The sequence below is a fragment of the Pipistrellus kuhlii genome, unplaced genomic scaffold (assembly GCF_014108245.1).
Source record: "Pipistrellus kuhlii isolate mPipKuh1 unplaced genomic scaffold, mPipKuh1.p scaffold_m20_p_4, whole genome shotgun sequence".
Lineage (NCBI taxonomy): Eukaryota > Metazoa > Chordata > Mammalia > Chiroptera > Vespertilionidae > Pipistrellus > Pipistrellus kuhlii.
Genome location: NW_023425540.1, coordinates 65,844,480 through 65,866,715, shown reverse-complemented (window position 1 = coordinate 65,866,715; position 22,236 = coordinate 65,844,480). Strand labels below are relative to the sequence as shown.

The window sequence follows — 22,236 nt, the reverse complement described above, 5'->3', positions numbered from 1 at the left end:
CATTGATCTTTCTATTTCTCTCTCCCTCTCCCTTCCTCTCTGAAATCAATAAAAACATATTTTTTTAAAATCAAAGGGAAAAAATATCCTTGAGTCAGGGTTAACAACAACAACAAAAAGCTTTGAGATTTTTAATTTGTTTGTTTGTTTTTTGGTATGTATGTAAATTCACAGAAGTAGAATGCTATCTAATATGATAAGCTGTAAGGTTGACAAACTAATGAATTCAGAATCAAGCATTTAATCAAACTTGAAGGTTTAAATTTGCATATTTATAGTGTAATGAATCTCACACTGTCTAATGGACTAAAATTTATTTTATTAGCATTTAGTTATATATTTTTAAACAATAATTGATGCTTCATAAACTTATAATGAAATTTTCTCTGATGAATTTAAGCTAAAATATAATGAACTATGTTGTGGTTAAGTAATATGTTATGATATTTTTTAAATTGTTTTTTTTAGAGGTACATATTGAAAGAGATAAATTGATATGCTATTAAATTGATATCCTTCAAAACAGTGCAACTGTTTAGTATCACACATAAAAGAAAATTAGATTATTGAATAACAGATAAGGAGGCTATAGATGCTGATGGAATTATAATTCCATTTCTAGATGAGATAGATGGGAAACTTCATGCAACTAATTTTGTACAGCCTGTAAAAAACAACAACAACCTAACAACACCCTGACAACTAGATTGATTTTTTTCAGTACCTATAAATGAGGTGATTTTAGAAGTACAGCAATAGTGTGTCCTTTTTTACTATGTGAAAAAGTTCCTTAGTTAATTTCAATGATTTGTCAGTTGTTGTTTTTTCTGACTGAGGTTATTCTCTGTTATTGAATGAATCTAGATTTTAAGCTCTGTTGGATATCCTAAAGCAAAACAACCAGGTCTATTGATGGCAGTTCCTAGTTCTTTTATAACAACTACGAAGGTCTAATATTGGTCATATAAAAAGATAATAACTAAATGGTATTTACTACATTCATGTATATTACCATTGCATACCAGAAACTGAGGCTCGGAGAGGTAAATGACTTGCCTAAAGTCACCCAGCACGTAACTGGCTGAGGTCGGTCCCAAACCTTGAGCTCCTGGAGCAGCGGTCGACAAACTCATTAGTGAACAGAGCCAAATATCAACAGTACAACAATTGAAATTTCTTTTGAGAGCCAAATTTTTTAAATTTAAACTTCTTCTAACGGTACTTCTTCAAAATAGACTCGCTCAGGCCGTGGTATTTTGTGGAAGAGCCACACTCAAGGGGCCAAAGAGCCGCATGTGGCTCATGAGCCTCAGTTTGCCGACCACTGCCCTGGAGTATTCTTTCCACTGGAGACACTGGTCTCATTGCTTTGGCCTCCCTTTGCCTAGCAGCATCAAATGCCAACTAATGTTTTACACCACTGATATCCTTGTATTTTGCTTATTGCTAATCTTTAGTGTTGTCTATGTGGACATATTTACCAGAACTCTCAACAAAGGACATGTTAAGTAACAACACTAGTATGGGATCAACAAAATTTAGACTGTGATAAATTCTACATGACCAGTTGCTTCAATAAAGTTTTAAGGAAAACTAAATAGGAGTGAGTGCCTATAGATGAAAAGAGACAAGAGACAGACCAACCAAATGCATTGTGTTTTGAAACTTGTTTGAATCCTGATTCAAATAAAACAACTGAAAAAATAATTATTAACCAACCAGGAAAAGTTAGATAATGGACATTTAACGGTATCAAGGAATTATTGTTAACTATTACATGTGATGCTGGTATTGTGTGTGGTTAAGTATCTAATAGGTTAAGGTATTTTTAAAAGTCGTTATTTATTAAAGGTAGATATTGAAAGAGATAAATTGATATGCTGTTAGGGAGTGCCTTCAAAACAGTGCATCAGGTGGCAATGATTGGTCTTTAGTTGGTAATTGTTGAAGCTGTGCTTGCGGCACTTGAGGATTCATTATGCTATCCTGCCTCCTTTTGAGTCTGTTTCACATCTTCCACAAAAGAATGCATTGCAGCCCCACTGGTGTGGCTCAGTGGTTGACGGTGGACCCACGAACTGGAAGGCCAGTGGTTCAGTTCTGGTCAGGGCACATGCCCGGTTGCAGACTCACCCCCGATCAATGATTCTCATCCTTGATGCTTCCATCTCTTCTCCCTCTCTTTTCCTCTCTGAAATAAATAAAAACATATAAATTTTGTTTTTAAAGACTGCATTGTTTAACTATGAACCCAAAGCAGATCATTCCTTTGACTTTAAATTGTATAATGCCTCATTTCAGGAATGCCTCTGAGGGGCTCTGGAAGTAATCTAGTCCAATCTCCACGTCCCCTTCCCTTACTTTTGGGCACGAAGTGGGAGGTGAGGGAGTGGTGATGGGGAGTGGAAGCTGTCCTCTCCTCTTCCTCCCTCCAGGCTCCAGTTTCAGGCTGGATAACCTCCAAAAGATTTCTCATCTTTCCTAAACTAAAGCCTGAATGAGGGGGCAGGAGGGGAGGTGGTCGATGCCAAGGGGGAAATGTCGGTAGACGGCTTTTAGATGCCTTGTTTCATCTTTGGTCTTGGCTTTGCTAATTAATCACTTTGTGGTCACTGCTCCCGACGAACGTGTACCTTTAACGTTCCTGCTCACGTGACAATGTTTTTGTTTTAGAATCCCTTCTGCTGCAACAGGAAATTCTCGGGGAGCTGACGTCACCGCCACCGGTTACAGTTATTACTGTATTGACGGCAACTTGTTTTCAAAAACATTGCAACGCTGAGGTGCCGCGTCAGGACAATTTTAGAGTTCAGACTTAAGCCAGTATTTTCCTGTGATGTAATCTTTAGGCACTATTGACCCTGGAGCCCTGAAAAAGAGCTGGATTTTTTTTTTTTTTAATTTTTTTTAGATCTCTGTTGATAAATTTCCCAGGTTGTGCCCGGGGCATAAAGCAGAGCATGCAGTACCCACCCACCGCCGGTAGGGGCACCCCTGGCAACGTTTGCTGCCGCGGTGCGCCTGCGCAGCTGGTCCCCACCAACTCGCCCGTCGTCCCCCGACCGACTAGCAGGGGGCGCTGTGAGGTAACGGGCCAGGCCTCTCTGCCTAGCGTTCTGGAACCGAGTGCAAAAGGGCACGGCATGCGGCGGGCGGAGGGGCGATCTAGCCCCTGACTGCCGGTCTCTATCGCCCTTTGTCCTCCAGCCTCCCCGGGCGCTGGGCCTGCGGGCCTGGTTGCTAGGCGGAAGCGGGACGCGGCGGCGGCGGCCGCGGCAGTAGCGGCCCGGGCGTTTGAAAAGCGGCTACGCCGGCGGCAAAAGGTCCTCAGGCGGCGGGGCGGCCCTGGCTGCGGACTGGCCCGGCGGGCGCGGGGCAGAGCCGCAGTTTGCCTGGAGTCGGGCAGGGTTAGGAGCCGGGGAGCCGGGCAGCGGGGCCGGGCCGCGGAGCGGGGGCCGGGCGGCGGGGTCGGGAGCGGGCGGTGGGGGTCCCGCCGGAGTGGGGGGTGTCGCGGGTTCCCCGAAACTCACCCGGGCCCCTTCCCTCCCGCAGACCCCGCCTGCGGGCCGCAGACCGCGACCATGGTCTCCAAGTCCGACCAGCTGCTCATCGTGGTGTCCATCCTGGAAGGTGAGCGGCCCGGGACTGCCTCCGGCCAGCGCTGCCTCCTGAGCGGTCACTGCGGTGGTGCGAACCCCCAGGACCTTGTCCTCCCCGCGTCCGCGGGCCCCAAAGGCTTCGGAGAGTCGTACGTGCCGAGGCCCGTTAGGCCTTGGCTTGGAAGGCGCCCGGGGCGGCCGGGGCTCTGCCCAGGAGGTGGCATTTAGCGCGCCGCCCCGGCCCCGGAGCGGGGGAGGAAGCCGATTTCCAGCCGCAGCCTGTCGGTGAACAGGCGGGAGAGGGCGCCGGGAAAGCACTCTGTTCAGCTACCTCCCGGTGAAGGCTTTTTTTTTTTTTTTTTTCCCCCCCGCAAGAATAATCTCCCTTTGACGCGTTCCTGCCGATTCCGAGCATTGCGGAGGCCGCTGCCTTTGCAGGTCTTGCTGGAGGACCTGGAGGTTGTCTGGAGGGCCCGGTGCTTGTTGGGGAGTCCTTGAGTGCCAGGCTCTGGGCTGGGGATGGGAGGGTCCACTAGGGCTGGTTCTGAAAGCTTAGGGATGGAAGGTGTGTCAACGAATAATTCACGGGGTAAGGAAGAGGGAGTGACCACCTTCTGGGGAAGCGGGGGGACGGAACCGGGGGTGGGGGGTGGGGGGTTCCCTGAAGAAGGTGAAGCTTACTTGGTTCCTAAAGGGTGGTTAGGGATTTGTCAGGTGAAAAATGGAAGGAAGGAAGGGGCCTTCCGGGCAAAGGGAAGCGCCAAGTGCACCTGAGGTGTCGAAAAGCAAGGCATGTTCTGTGATTTTTTTTTGGGGGGGGGGGGGATAGGGGGTGAGAGGAAAGTAAACACTGTAAACCCCCGATTTTTGAGTTTTGGAACAGGAGGATGACAAACCATAAAGAGCTGGGATAGTTTTAACTGTCAGGTTACTGTTGAAAGTCACAGGACTAAAATCCCATTGTCGTTTTGTCGAAAGCTTTTGGATTTAGCGCTGTATCCCATGCAATGAGGAAATGGAAATAGAAGGCACCCTCTTTCCATTCAAGGATGCGGGGGTCTTGTCTACTTGGGAGTATCAAATCAGTGTGCAGGCAGGACACGGTGTGTTGGGGTATATACTATATTGAACATGTATGATATGAGCTATAAACATAGGCTTGGGGGATGGGTGGGAAGGATGGCTGAAGTGCTCTGGATGGTAAGCTTTAGATAGGTGGACAGAAGAGTCATTCCAGGCGATTGGACAGCCGGGGCGATGAGGGCCTGAGCATGGCAGGTGGGACGGTGAAGAGGTAGCAGACGAGCAGGGTAGTAAGGGAAGGTGAATATTGAAGAATGTGGTGAGAAAGAAGCTTGTGTAACTAGAGCGAACAGGCCTTGAAGGATCTTGAAAGGCAAATAGTTTGATGTGCCTAAATAACAGAGAGGCGTGATATATTCCCAGACAGGATAAAGTTTTTTACAAGTTTAGTAGCAGCGTGCGGGATCGAGAACCTGGACTCAGGGATGTCAGTTAGGTGTTGCCACAAACAAACCGAAAGCTGGCATTTGGTCCTCCCTCCAAACTGTTCCTCTTGTGTTTGTATTTCTATTCATCATAACCACGCCACAACCACGCCGTTGCCCAAGCCCAGAGCCTGCGAGTCACCCTCTTCCTCCCTCTCCCAACTTCCAAATGGTCACCAAGAGTTGTTGCTTTTATTTTTTAAAATAATAGCAGATGGTTCATAGAAACTTTGAATAAACGAACTTCCATTGTGAGTGCCCTGCTTTGGGGTCCTCATTATCTAATCTGTTGTAATATTTCATAAGTGTTTCCTTCCTTTCTAGAAAATATCTCCTGTCCACCTTACTACCTGGGGATACTCTTTCTGAAATGCATATCCCATTTTCTTAAAATCCCTCGCTGTCCTAAAGGATAATGTCTGTATTTCTTAGAATAGCACACCCTTTATGGAAGACCACTTGCATTCCTTTCCACCTTCTCCCTCCCTGCCACCTATTCATGTGTTCCCTGCCCTTCCACTGTATGTATTGAACTGCTTGCAATTTTTTGACGACACTTCTAGAAATGCCCTTTCTTCAAAAGAAAATGACTGGGTTTCTACCACGAGCAGAATTTGGGCCATGTACTGAATTTTAAGGATGAGAAAGACAGGGTTTCTGTTCTCAGGGTGTTCCTTGTCTTTGGGGTGAGGCAGGCACCTAGTTATTGTACTGCATAGCCTCTGTTCTCAAGCTTATTGGAGGTCATCCTTATGATAGTCTGAAAATATAGGTTTTTTTGACACGTGAAATTCATTTGGGGAACCTAGTGATATTTTAGAGCAACTGAAAATGAGGTCCAGAGAGAAACCTGTGAGTGCTAATTGGGAGAGCCAGGCCATATGTAGCAAGATTTCTACTGGGGAGTTCAGTGAGAGCCTCACGAGAAAGGCACAGGTTTGCGATCAAGGTGTTTCTTAGCTTACTAATTGCTAACTAAGCTTGTACCAGGGTGAGGAGCAGCAGGGATGAATTTATTTAAGAGTGATTAAAAGACTAAAACATTTTAACCGGGGAGTTCCCTTTTTAATTACGCAACGTATAATGGGCGCATACTCTTTCACTAGGATGTGTCAGTACGTCACCCCCGGTGGACGTAATTTCATATTATTTTTTTATTTATACTTAATTAAAATAAATGAAATATATTTTTTCGTTTATTTATATATAAAGCACAAAGGAAAATACAAAATTACAAACAAATAGAAATTACAACAAAAAAATGGAAACATCGAATTAAAAAATTATAAATTTTACAAACAATTATAAAAATTACAAAAAATATATACCGTCCCTCTCAGGGTGCAACATATATTTCAAGGACTTATTCATATGTCCTACCCGTTCCCGATAGTGTTTACGTTTGACGTATTTATAAGTCCCGCTCGGTTAACAGGTTAACCAGATCTGTCTCACCAGACCTACAAACAGGTTGACTGCAAGATTCTTGCTGCTGCTTCCTTAGTTCTTTAGCCTCCTGTTTCTAGGGTTTTCTTTCTTTCCACCAGACCTTCTATTCCTGGAGGGCAAGTACTCCGTTTTACTTTTTTTTGCATCCCATCATCTGACATAATCCCTGTTTCTGAGCATGCTTATGGTAAACAGTGAAAAAACAGTGTCAAGAAGTACTAATGAAATGTGATGCATAGATAGAATGCTTAATATTTCTTGCAAATATACAACATTGTCCTTGAGAACAAAATGAATGAATACAATTTCCTTTAGCTAATTTGGAAAAGTTTCTTAACTGTTAACAAAAAAAAAAAAAATCAATATACAGATACATTTGCTTTATTTGCTAATTTTACCATTTCCTAACTCCCCAGATGACTTTCTTCTATACCAATTTTAGATATTACTATTGGTATAGTAATATCTAAAATTGGTATAATGACATTTTTCTTCATTTCTAAATGCTGAGATTATTGCTGCTCAAGGTGTGAACAAAGGGCAACAGCACTGACATTAACTGTGATCTTGTTAGAATACAGACTCTTAGGCCCACCCTAGACCTATTGAACCTGTCTTTAGTTTTAGAGGGTCCCAGGTGATTCATAGGTACATTCACAGTGTTTGAGAAGCAATAGTTTATAAATTACTAGAGGCCCGGTGCACAAAATTCCTGCACTCACTCCAATCTGGGATCCCTCTCGCAACCCAGGACTGCTGGCTCCCAACCACTCACCTGTCTGCCTTACTGATTGCCCTTAACTGTTCCCCTGCCGGCTTAATTGCCCCCAACTGCCCTCCTTTGTAGGCCTGCCCCCCCCCCCCCCAGTTGCCCTCCCCTGCAGGCCTAGTCCCCCCAACTGGACACCCCTAACTGCCCTCCCTGCAGGCCTGGTTGCTCCCAACTGCCCTCCCCTGCTGGCCACCTTGTGTCACATGGGGACAGCTATCTTTGACCAAATGGGGGAAGCCAACTTGTGTGTTGGAGTGATGGTCAATTTGCATATTACCTCTTTATTATATAGGATAGCTTTAAATTTGATTGTTTTTTATGAACACTGATTTTGAGTGCATATGTGAATATGTGTGTTTGTAAGGTAGTTTATTGAATATATGAAAAGTCAACTACTCTTAATATATATATCAGTTTTAAAGTACATGCTAAATAATCATATTTGACTTTTGTATACTTTTTTTTTAGTTTTGTTAATCCTTACCTGAGAATATTTTTTTATTTTTTATTTTTTTTTAGAGAGTGGAAGGAAGAGAGGGAGGGGGAGACCATCCTCCTATCTAATAAAGAGGGAATATGCAAATTGATCGTCACACTGTAACAAGCTGGCTATGCCCACAGCAGAGGCAGGGATCCTGTAACCCAAGATGGCTGTGCCCACAGCATAGTCCAAGTTCCCATAACGAGCCTTAACAAGCAATTATCAGGGACCTGAGGCTGCCCGCCTCCATGCAGTGGGGCATGATAGGGGACCTCAGGCCACACCCCCCCTGCCCCGGCACCAGGCTGGGGGACCTGAGGTTGCACCCGACGTCCTGGCCCCATGCCCTGGCACTGGACCATGGGACCGGAGGCCATGCCCTCCACCCAGCGGGGCTTGATGAGATTGGGGCCGGCTGGGTCTGGATCTAGCCCTATGGGGGTGAGGCCAGCTTGGTCTGGGTCTCATGCGATTTTGAGGCGCATGTGGGTGGGCAGGAACTTGATTCTGGGTCCCTTGGTGTGCCCCAGACTCTGACAGGAGGAATATTTTCATATACGATACATTTTACTAATTTCTTTCATCTCTGATACTTTTATTACAGAGAAAGGGAAAATAGCAATATTAAAATATTTCCTCTAATCCTATTTAATGTGCACAAATTTTGTGCACTGAGTCACTATGTGTGTGTGTGTGTGTGTGTACAAAAAATGCCAGGTTTAGTGGCTAAAAACTTAGGTAGGCTCTGGTGCTGGGTTGCCTGGGCTCTACCACTGTCCGCTGACTGAGGACAAGTTACTTCACCTCTTAGGCCTCAGGTTGCTCATCTGTAATGTGTGGGATAAGAAATATGGAGACTAAGAGAAACATGGTGTGAGCAAGACGTCAATTGGTTGCCTCCTGCATGCCCCCAGGAATCAAACCCAGGATTCTTCGGGGCACAGGCCATTGCTCTAACCACTGAGCCGCTGACCAGTCAGGGCTGAGTTTTATAGACTTTTATTAATCTATATACTCTTATTTTTTTCCAGGTCGCCATTTCCCCAAACGTCCAAAGCATATGCTTGTAGTAGAAGCAAAGTTTGATGGAGAACAGTTGGCTACTGATCCTGTGGACCACATTGACCAACCAGAATTTGCTACCGAGTTAGCCTGGGAAATTGACAGGAAAGCACTCCATCAGCACAGGTGGCTGTTACTTTCAATTTGTTCTGTTCTTTTTCAGGGTATTGTAAATAAATTTATATATGTATATTACTAGATTATAGTAATAAAAAACACTCAAATATGATTATTAATGTGCCAGGAAATTTTGAAAGTACTTTGCTACAGTAATTCATTTAAAAATCAGAACAATTTTATGAAGTGGATGCTGTTCTATCCCGCACATTACAGATGAGAAACCTGAGGCCTAAGAGGTGAAGTAACTTGTCCTGAGTCAGCGGACAGTGGTAGAGCCCAGGCAACCCAGCACCAGAGCCTACCTAAGTTTTTAACCACTATATACGGTTTTTTTTGTTTGTTTATTTGTTTGTTTTTTTGCTAATGTCAGAATAGATATTCTAGAAGTGCTATGATAATGCCTACCCAATATTAAATATGCTTTGGAATTCATTGTAATTTCTGTTTATTATATATTTTACCTGGCTTGCCAAGGACATATAAATATGTATATAGTATAATTATATAAAGGACTCTAATTTTATACTTAATTTTAGACACTTAAACACTTTTTAGTATATAAAGCAGACTATAAGTTACAGTCTCTTATTTTATGAATTCTCATGATCAGAAGCAGGCAAGAACACTGATACTTTTATTTTTAAAAGGACTTAAAATATATTTCCCCTGGGAACACACAATCACTTCAGTACTTAGTACTAAATCAAAACAAAATTCAAAGTTAAAAATTAGAGCAATAAGAAATTTACTTTTTTTGCTAGATCAGTTCCTGGGTTTATTATAAGGGAATAAAATTCTTAGAGAATATAAAAATTTTGTATTTGCTTTCAGTGACTTCTGGAATATTTACCTAGACAGAGTCCTGATATAAATCGATATTTGTGTCTACATTGGTGATTGTTTTTACATTTTTGTTAGTGCTCACCAGTACCACTCTGAATGAATGTATAGGCTAAGAAGATAATACAGATAAAATGAATATATTAATGATGATTTTTGTGCAAGTGCAGGTTTCAAAATCATCACACTAGATAAAAATAACAAAATTTAATCAACTTACCGCAAGAGTCAATATAGAGATTCCAGGGGCAAAAAAGCCCATGCTGTACCAGTCAGGGCCATGCTTACAGGACATTGTCTTGTATTACATTACATTACTGTTGATTTTAAGAGCTTATGATTTTATGGTATCTAATTCCTTACTTTATTTTGGTTTTTAGCTATCAAAAGAACTGTAAACCTATGTGTATATGTGTATATTTGTAGTATGTGTGTGACAATATAAGAAAAACAATTTAAAATCAATCTTAATGAATAGTGGTAATTTTTTACTTTAAAGGATTTCTATACATTACATAAGCTTGAAAACATTGACTTATGATAGCCTCTTAGATGAGACACTAAGATTTTGACAAGTTTTGTAAATAGTTGGGATATAGATAAGTAGATTAATAGTTCTTGCCAGTGAGTTTTTCACAAAATATGGAATCTTGATAGTAGTAGGCAGCTTTGTCAAGGGTAGTATAAAATCAGCTCAATATTAAGTGAAAGCCGTTTTACTTATCACCTGAATTTTTACATTACAGGCTACAGCGTACTCCTATCAAACTCCAGTGTTTTGCCTTGGATGCTTTGACTTCAGCCAAGGAAACTATAGGTTACATTCTTCTAGACTTAAGAACTGCACAAGAAACAAAGCAGGTATTGTCCTTTTGATATTTGTTACTGATTATGTTAAGCAGTTGTTTATTTTTCAAAATGTACCAATCAGATTGATGAGAAGGGCACGGAATACTGGGCCTGATGGATTATGGGCTTGAAAGGCAGTTCTTATGTTCTAGTTTGTGAATTTGGTTTAGGAAATCCTGATCTAATAATAATTTCATTGACCTAGAACTATCATTCTCAAGCTTTTCTCAGAGCTCAAACCTGTGTTACCTTGAGCTTAACATCTCAACTCCTGGGCTTTGCTTTCAAAGGTGGTCCTCTTCCACTGTCCCTTGCTTCAGTGAATGGTCACCATCTCCTTTCGTTCTACAAGCTAGAAATATAGAATCTTCCTTGTCAACCCACTTTTCTGCCTCTTAGTTAGTTTTTTCCCCCTCCCACTTCACCTACTATTCTGCATTTTCCCTGTTGAACCTAAGCCACCATCGTTTCTTACCTTGGCTGTCATACTAGCCTTCTAATTGGTTTCCCTGCTTCTTACTCCTTGCCTTCCCTACATAATAGAGAGAGTGAATTTATTGTAGCCCACTTAATACAGTGTAAACAGCAGCCTCTTCTCATCCTGTTAAAACAAACAAACAAAAAACAACAAGAGAATTCTGGATCCTTATTTCTGTGCTAGTGCTTTTTGTTATTGAAAATATTTTTTTCTTATTTCTGTTTGAGTATCTTTTAGCCTTTTTGTACATTATTTAAATATGTTTATTTTTAGTTTTTCTTCATGTCTTTGTTTTGTCTCAATTTTTTAAAGTAAAGTAAAAATTAATATCTTTTTTATTTTAAAGTTCTCTCTTATCGATTTGAATCTTAAATTAGGATTTCCTGAAGAAAAATTTATCTGTTACTAACATTTTTGATATTTGCAAATGAGCCAATCAAGCTGGCCCAAATTCAGAATCATTCAAAAGAAACTGGAATTTTTAAAATGCTTTAAAAGAGGACTTGTTTATTCCCGATCCTTGGATACTCATCACCAATCTGCTCTTAGGTCTTAAAAAGGTTTTCCTTATTTAGTCTTAAACTCAGAACAAGGGGCCATGCTTGCACCCCAATGTTTCTCTTATCCTACTTCTCTGCTGCAACTTACAAGTGTCCACAAGACACTTCTGCAGTCACTTTGGTTACAGAGAAGGCCACTCCTTTTAGGAGGAGGGTATCTGAGAGGACATTATTCAGAGGAGCCTCTGAATGCTCTTGGCATTTCTTTTCTCCGTATCTTGTTCTTTTTTAAAATACAGTTTTATTGATTGCAGAGAGAGAGGGAGAGAGAGAGAGAGAGAGAGAGAGAAACATCAGTGATGAAAGAGAATCATTGATTGGCTGCATGTCCCCTACTGGGGATCGAGCCCGAAACCCAGGCATGTGCCCTTGACCAGAGTTGAACCTGGGACCCTTCAGTCCACAAGCCGAAGCTCTATCCATTAAGGCTCCTTTTCTATTTCTTGAGGAAAGTTCATCATCATATTAGTGATTGGAAGTTAAGGAGAAATGTTTTACAATTACATTATTTTTAGGAAAACCAATTGTTGTCTTGCTTATTCTTTTGTTTGCCAGCAGAAATATATGAAGTTGGTCAGTAAAGTATTTGAAATTAAAAATAATGTTATTTTCTGTAAACAAATAGTCATATATATAAAAGCCCAGCAACCAAACGGTGGAACAACCAGTTGCTATGATGTGCACTGTGGTAGCCAACTGCCCAATCCAGGCCCCAATCAGCCCTCCCAATCGTCTGCGGCCCTTCGCTCCCCTACGCCAATTGGGAATAGGGCCAGCTGGTCAACTGCTGATGGCCCCTCCCCCCACTGGCCCCGTCCCCTACTGGCCCCCATTGGATCCGGCTGGCCTGACCCCAACCGTGCATGAATTTGTGCACGGGCCTCTAGTAAGCAGAAAAATCCAGATTTATTTTTCTGAGTTATATAACTAAAATAGACCTTAAAGTCTACAAGTAGATAAAAATATTTTTTTTCAGGCATATACTAAAAATTAGAAAATATTTGTCTCAAGGATAATAACAAATTTTTTTTCTTAAAAAGTACCACATAAAAGTAACTCAACAAATTAGGAATTTTTGTCTTAAAAAAATACTCAACTTGTTTGTGAATTTTTAAAAATCTGTGGCCTAGTTAATCCTATTTTGCTTACAAACAACTTACTGAACCAAAACAGCATTTTTTGGTTTTGATCAGTGTAAGCACCAGACCTTGCCTTGATAGAACAGTGGTCAGAGCAAGAATGCTGTTTCTAGGTATGGAGGTGGTGCCCTGCTGACCAGTGGTTCCTGCACTCGTATACACGTGGTCCTGGGCCATGAAGTTTTGAAGGCTGGTTTTGGTACTAGAATTTCTGAGGTTACTCTGGGTACATAGGAGTAAAGATAGAAAGAAATATATTTGTCTTCTTTAACATATTACCTGTTGAAGCATAGGAATAGGAGCAAGAAAGACACCCTAAACTTTTACTTCAAGAGGAAATTCTGTTAGCCTCATAAGCAGGATTAATTTCTTTTGAGGAAAATGTGGAAAAAAATATTTTAATAGAGGAGGAAGTACTGAGAAATGACAGGAAATCTATTTAGAACCTTATAGAATATTTCCCACTACTGCTTATTCCCTATTAACTATTATGGTTTTTTGTTGTTTTGTTTTGCTATTATTCTCCAGGCACCAAAATGGTACCAGTTGCTGAGCAATAAATACCCCAGGTTCAAGTCTGAGATACAGATAAGCATTGCTTTGGAAACAGATTCAAAGGCGCCAGTGGATAGTTTTAAGGCCAAAGGAGCTCCCCCTCGAGAAGGAAAAGGTTTGTGCATCATCTCTAAGGAGCATTCGCATCTGTGGATTAGAGCTTTAGGAAGGGTGGGGGGGGATGTGTAGGAAGATATGTGCAGGAATGTCAACTGATTTTACTCTAGTCTGTCAGGCAAATGTTGTGGCATTGTTACACAAGCAGCTGTTGCTGCTCTTAGCTCTTGTTTTAGGAAGGCTTAGAAATTAGGAAAGATTTTCTTTTTTTAATTTTTATTTGATTCATAACTGAACAAAGTAAAATTTTGCAATGTTTTTAAAAATTGCTTGGGAAATTTTCTTCCTAGGATGAATGCAGGAAAGCCAAAAATAATTATGCTCTTCTCTATCAACTATAGTTTAACAAAACTTTCATTTGTTTTTTAATTACTAAATTATATTTTTTAGAACAGTTTTAGGTTCACAGAAAAATTGCAAAGTATAGAGTGTTCCCATATAACCCTGTCCTCACACAAATACACCTCCCACATTATCAACATCCCTCACCAGAGTGGTACATTCATTACAATTAATGAATCTACATTGACACTTCATTATTGTCCAAAGTTCATAGTTTATACTAAGGTTTATTCTTGGTTTTGTACATTCTATATGTTTTGACAGATGTGTAATGACATAGTATAGGTTATAGTATCTTAATAGAATAGTTTCAATGCTCTAAAAATCCTCTTGCTCTGCTTGTTCATCACTACCTACCCTCAACCACTGATATTTTTTTTATCTCCATAGTGTCACATTGTTAATTATACTGTATTAGCCTTTTCAGATTGTACTCTTTCACTTAGTAATATGCATTTAAGGTTCTTTCAGGTCTATTCATGCCTTGATAGCTCACTTATTTTTAGCACTGAATAATATTGCATTATCTGGATGTACCACAGTTTCTTTATCCACTCACTGGACCAAGTTTTGGCAATTAGGAATATCCATTCAGCTGCGGTACGCCTTTTGATTGGAGCATGTAATCCATTTACATTTAGAATTATTATTGAGAGTTACTTATTTATAGCCATTGTAATTCTGTATGGCTAGGTTTCGCTCTCTCTTCTCAGCAATCCCTTTAGTATTTCTTGTAATGCTGGCTTGGTAGTGATGAACTCCTTTAGCTTTTTTTTGTCTTGGAAGCTTTTTTTTTTTTTAAATTAATTTATTTTATTGATTTTTCACAGAGAGGAAGAGAGAGGGATAGAGTCAGAAACATCGATGAGAGAGAATCATAGATCAGCTGCCTCTTGCACACCCCCCACTGGGGATGTGCCCGCAACCAAGGTACATGCCCTTGCCCAGAATGGAACCCGGGACCTTTCAGTCCGCAGGCCGACGCTCTATCCACTGAGCCAAACCGGTCCCGGTTGGGAAGCTTTTTATTTAACTGTCTATTTTGAATGATAGCCTTGCTGAGAGTAATCTTGCTTTCAGATTCTTGCTTTCCATTACCTTGAGTACTTCATGCCATTCCCTTGAGAAATCAGGTGAAGGTTTTTATGTGGATATAAGTTTTCATTTCATTTGGATAAATACCATTGAATATGATTACTAAATCATATGGTTAGAGTATTTTTAAAATAATCCTCACCCGAGGATATGTTTTTATTGGTTTTTAGGGAGGGAGGAATGGAAAGAGAAACATCATTGTGAGGGAGAAACAGTGATTGGTTGCCTCCTGTAAGCACCCCAACCGGTGATCAAACTGCAACCTACCGTGTTTCCCCGAAAATAAGACATCCTTCGAAAATAAGACCTAGCTCATGGAAAAATAAGACATCCCCTAAAAATAAGACCTAGCGCATCTTTGGGAACAAAAATTAATATAAGACACTGTCTTATTTTCGGGGAAACAAGGTAGGTATGTGTCCTGACCAGAAATTAAACCAGCCACCTTTTGGTGTAGGGGACAAGGCTCCAACCAACTGAGCCACGGCAAATGTGTTTAGTTTTATAAAAAATTGCCAAACTATCTCCCAAAGTGAATGTACCATTTTGCATTCCCACGGGCAATGAATGATAAGAGTTTCTATTGATACACATCCATGCCAGCATTTTGTGTTGTTGGTGTTTTGAATTTTGGCCATAGATGGATAGTGGTATTTCATTGTTTAACTTTGTAATTCTGTAACGATACATGGTGTTAATATCTTTTCGTATGATATTTCTTCATATTTGCCATCTGTATATTTTGATGAGGTGTCTCTTCAGGTCTTTTGCCCACTTTTATTTTTTTAAAATATATTTTATTGATTACAGAGAGGATAGAGAGTTTCTAACTCTGTATCCTCTCTGCATATGGCCTCTATGTATCCCTCCAGCCCCACCTCTTTCATGTCAGTCCTACAGCACATCAGTCTGTAACCACATGCTTTCTCTTGCTTCTAAGTGTACACACTGCTCCTTCTGCTCAGAATACTTTTTCATTCTCTCATTCTCTATTCAGTCACCTTTCTCTTTTTAGCCAAATTTTGCAATGCCTTTTCTGTGTGGATTATTAAATTGGAGTTTTAAAAAGGCTGTCTTGCCCTAGCTGGTTTGGTTCAGTGGATGGAGCATCGGCCTGCAGACTGAAGGGTCCCAAGTTTGATTTTGGTTGGGGGCACATACCTGGGCTATGGGCTCGATCCTCTGTGTGGGACGTACAAGAGGTAGCCAATCAATGATTCTCTCATCATTGATGTTTCTATCTCTCTCTCTCCCTCTTCCTTCCTCTCTGAAATCAATAAAAATGTATTTTAAAGAAAAGGTTGCCTTATTTAAAAAATATGACTTTTATGTGCAGAAAGAAAATCGTGGTTATACTTAAAAATCAATGGAAACCTTACTGAGATATGAAGTGTTTTCAGAAAACTAGGAAACAAATGAAACAGTATAATCAGCTTTCAGAATCTTTTAATGGTTTATGGCAAACTACAATGTAATTTAATTGTGTTTTTCTACATGAAGTACCTGCTAGCCTGCCTGGACTTGACCCCAAGGACATTGTGGCCGTCCTGAATGAGGAAGGAGGCTACCATCAGATCGGACCGGCAGAATCTTGCACTGACTTCTTCCTTATGTCAGTGACCATAGCATTTGCCACCCAGTTGGAGCAGGTGACACTTTTTTTAGTCATAGCTTAATAATTGTTGGGTCTGGTATTTACAGATTAGCCTGTTAGTGTTTCTTGGATGTAGTACAGCAAGCAACCTGAATATCGGTATGTTTTCTTCAGTCCCACAGAGGGGACACAGGGGCCCAGGTTGCTCTGTGAATACAGTTTGCATCACAGCTGAGGGACATAGAACTTGGAGAACGCACCACTTTTATTGTTTGCAGTCCTGTTCTTTGTCCGAAAGACATGTTACCTTAGCTCAAGTACTTGCTGCATAAGCAGCCCTAGGAAATGGGTGAGGATGGTCAGGGACTTGCAGTCTTGGCACAGTCAGAAAAAATGTGCAGGGGTGCTTGGGGCCCATGGCAGATTGCCTCTTCCCCAAATGGTTCAACATGAAATTCTGTTATTCCATACATTGTCCTCAGGATTAAGCCCATTGTTTTTTGAAATTATGTTGGCCTAGAGCAGCTGAAAGAAATTAATATTTTCAAAACTCTAATATGTATATAAATGGCTAATATGCAAAGTGTCCCCTCAGGAGTTTGACCAGAAGACAGTGAGTTTGGTCACTTGCTATGATGTTCGCTAACCACTAGGGGGTGGTGCGGAACAAAGGAAGGCCCTGATTGGCCCTGATCACCAGCCAGGCCTAGGGACCCTACCCATGCATGAATTTTGTGCACCAGGCCTCTAGTAGAGAATACTGCTTATGACTGAACTTTTTATTAGATTCCTCACTTTCTTAGAATTGTAAAATTCCCACATAGTTCAGATTTACAAGTGAAATGAGTTAGTGACCACATATTTATCTCACTTGTAAGATTTATCAGGTAAAGATTTTTTTGAGGAAATATGTTTAACTTAGTCACACAATTCAAGCCCACTTTAAAAAGCACTTTTATTTTAAGAGCTTTACTCGTTTTCTCCTAATTTGATACTTTTATTTTTCTCATTGACACTTTGTGCTTTTGTCCTTTCTCCAAAAATAATTTTTTCCCTGAGAGTAATTTGTTCAATTTGTGCTTGTGGATTACCTGAGAACAATATACTACTCTGGTTTGTGAAAAGCCAAGTCCACTCTCGTTTCATTAAACACATCAGAACACACATTAGATAATAAGTTTACTGTATTTTTACTGTGTTGTTAAATATTCTTGTAAAATATTTTAAATAGTTCCTTTATTCTTAATTTATATTTTAAAATCTTTATTGTTGCAAGTATTATAACTGTCCCCCCCCAATTGTCTCCCTCCACCCATTTGCCACCCCACCCTATTGTCCATGTCCATAGGTAATGCATATATGTTCTTTGGTTAATCTCTTCCTGCTCTTCCCTCTGAGTTTCTTCAATCTGTTACATTTTGGTTCTATTTTATTTATCAGTTTATTTTGTTCATTAGATTCCTTGTTCATTTACTTTTATATTGAATTGTTGAAAGATATGTATTTATGGCCATTTTATTTATTTTTTATCTCTTTTTTCTTCTTCCTCTTAAAAAATACTCTTTAAAAGATTGGTGATGAACCCCTTTAGCTTTTTCTTGTCTATGAAGATCTTTATCTGACCTTCATTTCTAAATGATAGCTTTGCTGAGTAGAGTAATCTTGGTTGTAGGTCTTTACTATTCATCACTTAGAATATTTCTTGCCATTCCCTCTAGTCTGCCAACTATCTGTTGAGAAATCAGCTGATAGTCATATGGATGCTCCCTTGTAGGTAACTAACAGTTCTTCTCTTGCTGCTTTTAAGATTCTCTTTGTTTTTAACCCTTGGCATTTTAATTATGATGTGTCTTGGTATGGGCCTCTTTAGATTTCTCTTGTTTGAGGTTCTCTATACTTCCTGGACTTGTAAGTTCTATGTCTTTCACCAGGTAGGGGAAGATTTCTGTCATTAATTTATTCAAATGGGTTTTCATTCCCTTGCTGTCTTCTTGTACACTATCCTTTCTTTATTTCTGTTAATCCTCACCCAAGGATATTTTTCCATTGATTTTTAGAGAGTGGGAAGGAGGGAGGAAGGAGAGAGAAGAGAGAGAGAGAGAGGAAGAGAGGGGGGGGAGAGGGGGAGAGAGAGATAGAGATAGAGAGAGAGAGAGAGAGAGAGAGAGAGAGAGAGAGAGAGAGAGGAAGGAGAATTTGCTTTAGTAGGATCGTGGTGGAACAAAGTCCGCCCTCTGTGTTTGTTGTTTGTGGAGCTGGTTCAGTGGTGCTGGGTGTGTTGGTTCTGAGGTTTCATTGGAGGGCTCTGATGCAAGCCAGGGTCAGCCACTGACCTGTGCCTGATCCCAGGCCACATCCCTTGTTAGCAGCTACAACTTGATATGCAGTTGATTGCCACTTCTGTTAGGCTTGTAGGCTCCTGGGAGAGGTTATGCCATGAACGAGGTTGGCTGCCACTAGTGCTGGGCTCGGGGACACTTAGGTGGAGGTACAGGGCATGCTAAGGCCAGCTGCTGCTTGTTTGGAGTTGTTGGACCTCTGAGAGGTTTCAGGAAAGTCCAGTGTGAAGTGAGGCAAGCATCTGGTGTGGAAAAGCTGCTAAAAGTGTTTTGGACTAGGCCTGGGAGTGGGGTGGGATCTAGGGGCATCACCAGGGAGGGGTGAAGGCTGACCCTGAAGCCAGACATTTATTTCCTCCCTGTATTCCCCTAATGATGTTTGAGCTGCTTCCCCTGTGCTGGAGCTCAGAGCAAGTGAGTTTCAAAGTCAGTCTGGCCTGGACCTTTTAAGACCTGCAGCTCCTAGGTCTCAAGCAACCCATTGTCTTTCTCAGACTCAGTTCCCTCTGGTTTTCACAGTCAGGTATTATAGCAAGTTCTCTTCCCAGCACTGGTGTCCTGGGCTTGGGAACCTGGTGAAAGGCTGGGACCTTTTGCTCCTTGTTGGAGACTTCTGCAGCTGAGATATTCCTCCTGATTCTGAATTGCCCCCCTGTAGGTTTGGGACCTGCCTATTTCACAACCTGTTCCCCTCCCACCAGTCTTTTTATCCTTAGTTATAGGAATTCTGTTCAGCTACTCCCTGGGTGGTTTTTAGTGATGGTTATTCTATAATTTTGATGTGGTCATGGGAGGAGGTGAGCAATAGGTTTACTTATTCTGCCCTCTTGACCACCTATATTACTTTATGCTTTATCTAATATGCAAATTGTCAAGTTTGACCAGGAGACCAATTGCTCACTATGAAATGTGCTGACCACTGGAGGTGACAAGGAATGAAGGAAGGTCCTGGCTGGCACCTGACAGCCAGAGAAGGAAGGCCCTGATCAGCCCTGATTGCCAGCCAGGCCTAGGGACCCTACTTGTGCACGAATTTCGTGCACCGGGCCTCTAGTATATAATTAAAAAATAATAAATAACTATTGAATATTTACTATGTGCTCACTATGTGACTTAAATCTTATTCATTTTAATCTATTTTAATCTAAGTGGTTATAGTACTTTCATATAAACTGTCCAAACTGTCCTATAACTTTTTTATACTTAACAGTATATTTCATGTTACTGTATCATCATTTAGCTATAACACTTTTAAGCCATCACCTAATAATCAATTGTTTGTAGTTTATTGTTATTTTTAACAATGTTCTAGTGAACAATTAAAGGTCTGATAGATATTTTATGAGACAAAAATCCTATTTATTCATCCTATGTATCCATGAAACTACCAACTTTGAGAACACTCCTAATGCAGAAGGCATCCATTGGCATTTGTTAATTTATAGGTCTCTAAATTTTTATACAGTAGCTAAAAAGCTTTATTTATTTATTTATTTATTTAATGAAAAGCCTAGACAAGGTGTTATATTGAATAGCCTGTATTAAGATTTTTTTTAAAACATCCTCTCATTTATGAAGAGGATGACAAAGTAAGGAAAAGATGAAATAGGGTATGTGCAAATAAGGAAAGCTTAATTTAAAACATTCATTTTCTTCTAAAAGAACTTTGATGTATTCACAGATCAGTTTAATGAAATGTAAGACAATATAAATCTATAAAATTATTTTTGTCTCTGTTCTTTTCTCAGATAAACTTCTCAAAATTAAGTAAACTAATAATTTGGATGTATTTTTTCAGAGATTTACACACTTTGAGTGATTGATTTAATACATGAAATTTTAAAAAAGCAGTAACATTTTTGCAAATATTTTTGGAGTTCTTCAGACTATTGTGCATGTTTGGTGGTTTAAGAAGTAATCCTCTTCTTTTCTTAAATGTTTAGTTAATTCCATGTACTATGAAACTTCCAGAAAGACAGCCCGAGTTTTTCTTTTACTATTCTTTACTGGGAAATGATGTTACGAATGAACCCTTCAATGATTTGATCAATCCAAACTTTGAGCCAGAGAGAGCATCTGTTCGAATACGAAGCAGTGTAGAAATTCTTCGTGTTTACCTGGCTTTTCAATCTAAACTACAGGTATGTACTGCAGAAAATTGTTTTTTATTAGAGATGAATTTTTTAAGCATTAGAGAGGTACTTAAATCATATTATTTCAGTGGTAAAGGTCATTTTTCTGCCACATCTTTAAACTTTTTAGTAATTATCCTGACTAAAGTCGTAGCATAGTAGTTACTTCAGAATTTTAAGAGATGTACTTCTTTCCTAGTTATTGTAAAAAAAAATTGTGTCAATTATCAGTCTTTTATAATAAAAAATTATACCTGGAGCCTAATGCTGTGAGCATAGTGAAGGTTCTGTTACTATGGAGGTGGTAGCCATAGGCAAACAGATTCCACTTTAGAGTTCAGAATTTATATTCCTATTGCTATCAAAAGCAAAGAGATAATACAATTTTTTTAAAATCTGCCTCTGAATTGAATATTTTTTTAAAACGAATTTCAAAGTAGACTCTAAAACTGAACCTTACCTAGTGAAAACTACTGTTTTATTTTTATTACAATTGCTTTAAATCAGCCTGACATGGGGTGGTCATCTTTAGGGTTAGTCATTTTTTTATAGTAAAGTGATCAGGCGTGTGTTTAGGGTGGGAAGTGAAAAGAGACAATAAGGAATTTTAGTAGAACTAAATTTTAGAGGTTGTTCTGCTAAAGCCAAGATATTTAGAAAGCTGAAGACTTTATGAAATAATAAAATGCAGGGAAAAGCACATTTAATTTTATTGTATATCTAACATATCAATACTTATCTAAAGTCCTGACTTGTTAGTCTGATTTTTATGGACAGTGAAGTCATTAAAATTCATTCTTTCCAGCCCATTAAAATCATCACATTAAGTCTAAGTTTCAGGTAATTTCTAATATTAGAACTAGAAATATTTTTGTGCTGTGATTGCTTATTGTTCATATGAATGGTAAGTTTGCCAATGCTTTGATATAGTAAGGGAAAAGAATATAGTTATATAAATGCATCTGAAATTGCCTTTTTGTTGTTGTTGCAAAAGGTGGTAATGCTGAAGTTCTGATTAGCTATAAGTGGTTATTAGTGATTAACAGTACATTTCATCCAGGGATATTGTCTTTCACAATATCCCTGGATGAAATGTACTGTTAATCACTAATAACCACTTATAGCTAATCAATAAATAAAGTCTGAAGAGCAAGAAAAGAGAAAAAGAAACACTCCAGGTATTTTATGGGTGAATGAAACAAAAT

The 22,236-nt window shown here is 39.9% G+C and overlaps 1 protein-coding gene across 6 annotated transcripts in view; it reads left to right on the top strand.

Moving 5' to 3' along the window:
• The first annotated feature begins 3,162 nt into the window (after nt 1-3,162).
• The window catches only part of CEP120 (centrosomal protein 120), a 53,579-nt gene continuing 34,505 nt past the window's right edge, over nt 3,163-22,236 (top strand). For 3 of the 6 annotated variants that reach the window (XM_036409682.2, XM_036409683.2, XM_036409681.2), the window contains exons 1-7: nt 3,163-3,323; nt 3,553-3,630; nt 8,841-8,997; nt 10,578-10,692; nt 13,386-13,527; nt 16,467-16,615; nt 20,843-21,040. In XM_036409682.2, the coding sequence (XP_036265575.1) occupies nt 3,582-3,630; nt 8,841-8,997; nt 10,578-10,692; nt 13,386-13,527; nt 16,467-16,615; nt 20,843-21,040 (810 nt within the window). In that variant the 5' untranslated portion in view covers nt 3,163-3,323; nt 3,553-3,581. Of the gene's footprint in view, nt 3,324-3,388; nt 3,408-3,552; nt 3,631-8,840; nt 8,998-10,577; nt 10,693-13,385; nt 13,528-16,466; nt 16,616-20,842; nt 21,041-22,236 lie in introns of those variants that run through there. The other 3 variants (XM_045571885.1, XM_045571886.1, XM_036409684.1) reach the window with 3 other exon arrangements.